Below are 6,000 nucleotides of genomic sequence, written 5' to 3'. Positions count from 1 at the left end.
TTTTATAAGAAAGTTGTAATATTAATTAAACACCCTGTCGCTTCTGAGGTTTATAATGGCAGTGGATTGCAACCAACAGATTGAAGCTCATAAAAGTGCATCTATCCACGATTAAAGCACTCCACAGGCTCCAGGGGGTTAATAAAGGCCTTCTGAAGCAAAGCGATGAGTTTGTGTAAGAAAAATATTAATATTTAAAACTTTATAAAGTAAAATAACTAGCTTCCGGCTAAACGAGCACAGATTCCACTTAAGTCTAAAGCGCAACTTATGTGAGTAATGTGACGTACTGCTGATATTTACGCTACGCTACTTCTGACGTCACAAGTTGCACTTTAGGGTTAAGTAGACTGAGTTTGGCCGGAAGCTATTTGTTTTACTTTATAAAGTTTTAAATATGAATATGAATATTTTTCTTACACAAACGCATTGCCTTCCTTCAGAAGGCCTTAATTAGCCCCTTGGAGCCGTGTGGAGCACTATTATGATGGATGGATGCACTTTTATGAGCATATAGCTGTTGTTTGCAATTCACTGCCATCATAAAGCTCGGAAGCGTCAGGGTGTTTATTAATATAACTTTGATTGTATTCGTCTGAAATAAAACTGCATGGCTTGAGGCTGAATAAATCATGGGCTAATTTTCATTTTAAAGTGAACTAATACTTTAATAGGCCTTTCAGCCACTTGCAGATTAAACCACATTAAGTATAAAGGGATAGTAGTAACTACTCAGTAACGTACCCATCCCTCTTAATAAACTAAATTATGGCTACTAGCCTGCACACTTGTAGAATTAATATATTTGATCAACAGTCATGCATTAATTAAATGTAGTAATATTATTATAAGGTATTTCCGAATCATGTTCTGATTCAGATCACGTGAGTTCATTAAAAGTTCATTAGTAGGAGAAAATTGATATTAAAGCACATGGTAGCCTACACAGTTTTAGAGTTTGTTTTTATTTTGTAATGCTTCTATTTTCACATGGAGCATGGATTGAAAAAACCTGATACTAACGTTTTTAATATTTTTTTTAATAAAGTAATTTTACTTGTGAAAAGGTTTAGTGACGTAATTTACCCGGGCAAATATTTTTGCGCGCCCGCGACGAGGGGGTGTGTTCGTCATTCGCACGAGGAGACAGATCGTCAGAGAGAGGTAAGTTAACTAGCTTGTTTTATAATCTGTTATCTTTTCAAATATTTCAAACGTTGACCAATTAAAATTACAGACCAGCAAATTACTACATCTGTTAATTGCTTGTTTTGACACTTTACTTCTATGATCGAATTAAATGGTTGTCTTTTAAAAGTATGTAGGGATACTTTTATTATTAACCTTATGCTTTTATATTATGATTATATATTCAGTGGCATAGAATTGTCTTAAAATTACAGTAACATTGTTTATCACAATTAGCCTATTTCTTGGACAATATATCGCACAACAAAAAGCAGTTATCGTGACAGGCCTAGCGAGCATTGGCTGAGGTCTAACGGTAATAGCTAACTAGTTAGGCCTAACGTTACTCGTCGTCTTTGTACGTTTTCTTTAGTGTGCACCATTTTGCGCTGTGACGTTTTTATTTGCACCAGACAGTGGGTGCTGCTTTGAAATCGAGTGCATTTGGATTTATTCTTCCAAACTCTGTAATTGTCAGGAAAACACGAAATGACGCGTTGTTCAGCAGCTGATGAGCGGTGTGTGAGGGAACCGCCGAGCCCTGCTTTCGCCTCCGACACGGACGACACACAACACGATCTGCTAAATGTTGGTGACATTCATAATCATGTACACATAATTGGCGATATATTGCGTCATCAATCATTATTGAGGTCATGTATATATGTATATATATATATATATTGTACGATAAATATTGATTATTGCGAAAGGCCTAATGCTCGTTAGTTGCAGAGAATTTGATTAGAAGTCGATTTTCAAAAATGGTAACAGAACAACCGCATGCCTATTTAAAAATGGCTAACTCCACTAAGTTTTGATTGATATGTATTCATTCGTCTTTTTTTATTTATTTGAAAAAATGCTTTTTTATGTGCAACTAGCAAAGCATGATCTATGGTAGCAGGTGTAAAGCTGATTGGACACAATAAACAATGTGCTGTGTCATGCAATCATGATTGAAATATTAGTCACTGAGCTTATGATTATTTGCTTTCTAACTATCCTGTCCAGAATTGAAATACATAACTGGATGTCATGTCCAAACGGAAGCGAATTAGTCCTGTGGAGGATGCCAGTAAACACATTCTGTCTGGCAAAGACAAACCATGCTTTGAGGAGAGATTCATTAACTCTCAAAAAGGTTAGTAACAGTATTTCAATGCTTCTTTCATCCTATACAGGAAGATACTGTAGCAGAGCAAAATAATGTATTATTTTATATTGTATTTATATTTTATATACATTTTATTTATAATTAATATTAGGATAGACTAGAGATATTATCTTATGTTATAATTATTATTACCTATTATCCGACTGCGCGGGACTTGCATGTATGTGTACGTATGCTTCTCAATTAATGTCAAACATTTTGTTAAAGATTATAACGTCTTTGACAAAAAACATAACAAAACACAAAAACACTTTAACATTTCCTGTACCGTCACATCGCCTAGTTAGGCTAGTTAGATCTTTTGCTGCATTTTCTTCAAAGGCCAACATGACATCATGACTTGGCGTAAACATACACGCTACTGCCAAGCGACGTGTTATCTGTACGCATTTTGAGCTATCCACGTGTATGTCTACACCCTAGTATTGGTAGATTTAGGATTAGTTGTGGGTGAGGGGTTAGGATTAGAAGTGCGGTTAAGATTAGGGAATCAGGTAGGCTACTGACTTACACGAGGGGGGTAATCATTTGGCAGGGAGTTAAAATTCGGCACAACATCTGTCAAATGTTCTGAGCAGACACACTCGGTCTCTCTCGCACACTATCGCTCGCACGCAGACACACTCGGTCTCTCTCGCACACTATCGCTCGCACGCAGACACACTCGGTCTCTCTCGCTCACTATCGATCGCACGCAGACACACTCGGTCTCTCTCACGCACTATCGATCGCACGCAGACACACTCGGTCTCTCTCGCACACTATCGCTCGCACGCAGACACACTCGGTCTCTCTCGCACACTATCGCTCGCACGCAGACACACTCGGTCTCTCTCGCTCACTATCGATCGCACGCAGACACACTCGGTCTCTCTCGCACACTATCGCTCGCACGCAGACACACTCGGTCTCTCTCGCACACTATCGCTCGCACGCAGACACACTCGGTCTCTCTCGCTCACTATCGATCGCACGCAGACACACTCGGTCTCTCTCGCACACTATCGCTCGCACGCAGACACACTCGGTCTCTCTCGCACACTATCGATCGCACGCAGACACACTCGGTCTCTCTCGCTCACTATCGATCGCACGCAGACACACTCGGTCTCTCTCGTGCACTATCGCTCGTGCGCAGACACACTCGGTCTCTCTCGCACACTATCGATCGCGCGCAGACACACTCGGTCTCTCTCGCTCACTATCGATCGCACGCAGACACACTCGGTCTCTCTCGCTCACTATCGATCGCACGCAGACACACTCGGTCTCTCTCGCTCACTATCGATCGCACGCAGACACACTCGGTCTCTCTCGCTCACTATCGATCGCACGCAGACACACTCGGTCTCTCTCGCACACTATCGATCGCACGCAGACACACTCGGTCTCTCTCGCTCACTATCGATCGCACGCAGACACACTCGGTCTATCTCACTATCGCTCGCACGCAGACACACTCGGTCTCTCCCACTATCGCTCGCGCGCAGACACACTCGGTCTCTCTCTCCCACTATCGCTCGTGCGCAGACACACTCGGTCTCTCTCACTATCGCTCGCGCGCAGACACACTCGGTCTCTCTCACTATCGCTCGCACGCAGACACACTCGGTCTCTCTCTCCCACTATCGCTCGTGCGCAGACACACTCGGTCTCTCTCACTATCGATCGCACGCAGACACACTCGGTCTCTCTCACTATCGCTCGCGCGCAGACACACTCGGTCTCTCTCACTATCGCTCGTGCGCAGACACACTCGGTCTCTCTCGCACACTATCGCTCGTGCGCAGACACACTCGGTCTCTCCCACTATCGCTCGCGCGCAGACACACTCGATCTCTCTCGCACACTATCGCTCGCGCGCAGACACACTCGGTCTCTCTCACTATCGCTTGCACGCAGACACACTCGGTCTCTCTCACTATCGCTCGCGCGCAGACACACTCGGTCTCTCTCGCACACTATCGCTCGTGCGCAGACACACTCGGTCTCTCTCGCTATCGCTCGCGCGCAGACACACTCGGTCTCTCTCACTATCGCTCGTGCGCAGACACACTCGGTCTCTCTCACTATCGCTCGCGCGCAGACACACTCGGTCTCTCTCACTATCGCTCGTGCGCAGACACTCGGTCTCTCTCACTATCGCTCGCGCGCAGACACACACGGTCTCTCTCGCACACTATCGCACGCAGACACACTCGGTCTCTCTCGCACACTCGCACGCAGACACACTCGGTCTCTCTCGCGCACTATCGCACGCAGACACACTCGGTCTCTCTCGCACACTATCGATCGCGCGCAGACACACTCGGTCTCTCTCGCACACTATCGATCGCACGCAGACACACTCGGTCTCTCTCGCGCACTATTGATCGCGCGCAGACACACTCGGTCTCTCTCACTATCGCTCGCGCGCAGACACACTCGGTCTCTCTCGCGCACTATCGCACGCAGACACACTCGGTCTCTCTCGCGCACTATCGATCGCGCGCAGACACACTCGGTCTCTCTCGCGCACTATCGCACGCAGACACACTCGGTCTCTCTCGCACACTATCGATCGCGCGCAGACACACTCGGTCTCTCTCGCACACTATCGATCGCACGCAGACACACTCGGTCTCTCTCGCGCACTATTGATCGCGCGCAGACACACTCGGTCTCTCTCGCGCACTATCGATCGCGCGCAGACACACTCGGTCTCTCTCGCGCACTATCGCACGCAGACACACTCGGTCTCTCTCGCACACTATCGATCGCGCGCAGACACACTCGGTCTCTCTCGCACACTATCGATCGCACGCAGACACACTCGGTCTCTCTAGCACACTATCGCACGCAGACACACTCGGTCTCTCTCGCGCACTATCGCTCGCACGCAGACACACTCGGTCTCTCTCGCACACTATCGATCGCGCGCAGACACACTCGGTCTCTCTCGCACACTATCGATCGCACGCAGACACACTCGGTCTCTCTCGCGCACTATTGCTCGCGCGCAGACACACTCGGTCTCTCTCGCTCACTATCGATCGCACGCAGACACACTCGGTCTCTCTCGCACACTATCGATCGCGCGCAGACACACTCGGTCTCTCTCGCACACTATCGATCGCACGCAGACACACTCGGTTTCTCTCGCACACTATTGCTCGCGCGCAGACACACTCGGTCTCTCTCGCTCACTATCGATCGCACGCAGACACACTCGGTCTCTCTCGCACACCATCGCACGCAGACACACTCGGTCTCTCTCGCTCACTATCGATCGCACGCAGACACACTCGGTCTCTCTCGCACACCATCGATCGCACGCAGACACACTCGGTCTCTCTCGCGCACTATCGCTCGCTCGCAGACACACTCAGGCTCTCTCGCGCACTATCGCTCGCACGCAGACACACTCGGTCTCTCTCACGCACTATCGCTCGCTCGCAGACACACTCAGGCTCTCTCGCGCACTATCGATCGCACGCAGACACACTCGGTCTCTCTCGCACACTATTGCTCGCGCGCAGACACTCAGGCTCTCTCGCGCACTATCGCTCACACACAGACACACTCGGTCTCTCTAGCACACTATCGCTCACACGCAGACACACTCGGTCTCTCTCACGCACTATCGCTCGCACGCA

General features: G+C 47.8%; 1 protein-coding gene across 5 annotated transcripts in view; it reads left to right on the top strand.

Annotated features, from left to right (window-relative positions):
* The first annotated feature begins 325 nt into the window (after positions 1 to 325).
* LOC306994285 (uncharacterized protein) overlaps positions 326 to 6,000 on the top strand; it is a 32,399-nt gene continuing 26,724 nt past the window's right edge. The window contains exons 1-3 of one of the 5 annotated variants that reach the window (XM_079639892.1): positions 1,153 to 1,164; positions 1,667 to 1,776; positions 2,203 to 2,332. In XM_079639892.1, coding sequence (XP_079496018.1) covers positions 2,227 to 2,332 — 106 coding nt within the window. In that variant the 5' untranslated portion in view covers positions 1,153 to 1,164; positions 1,667 to 1,776; positions 2,203 to 2,226. The other 4 variants (XM_079639896.1, XM_079639893.1, XM_079639894.1 and 1 more) reach the window with 4 other exon arrangements.

This window comes from Phoxinus phoxinus, assembly GCF_949152265.1.
Source record: "Phoxinus phoxinus genome assembly, contig: scaffold_55, whole genome shotgun sequence".
In the NCBI taxonomy this organism is placed as follows: domain Eukaryota; kingdom Metazoa; phylum Chordata; class Actinopteri; order Cypriniformes; family Leuciscidae; genus Phoxinus; species Phoxinus phoxinus.
This window is presented reverse-complemented; position numbering and strand designations above follow the sequence as displayed.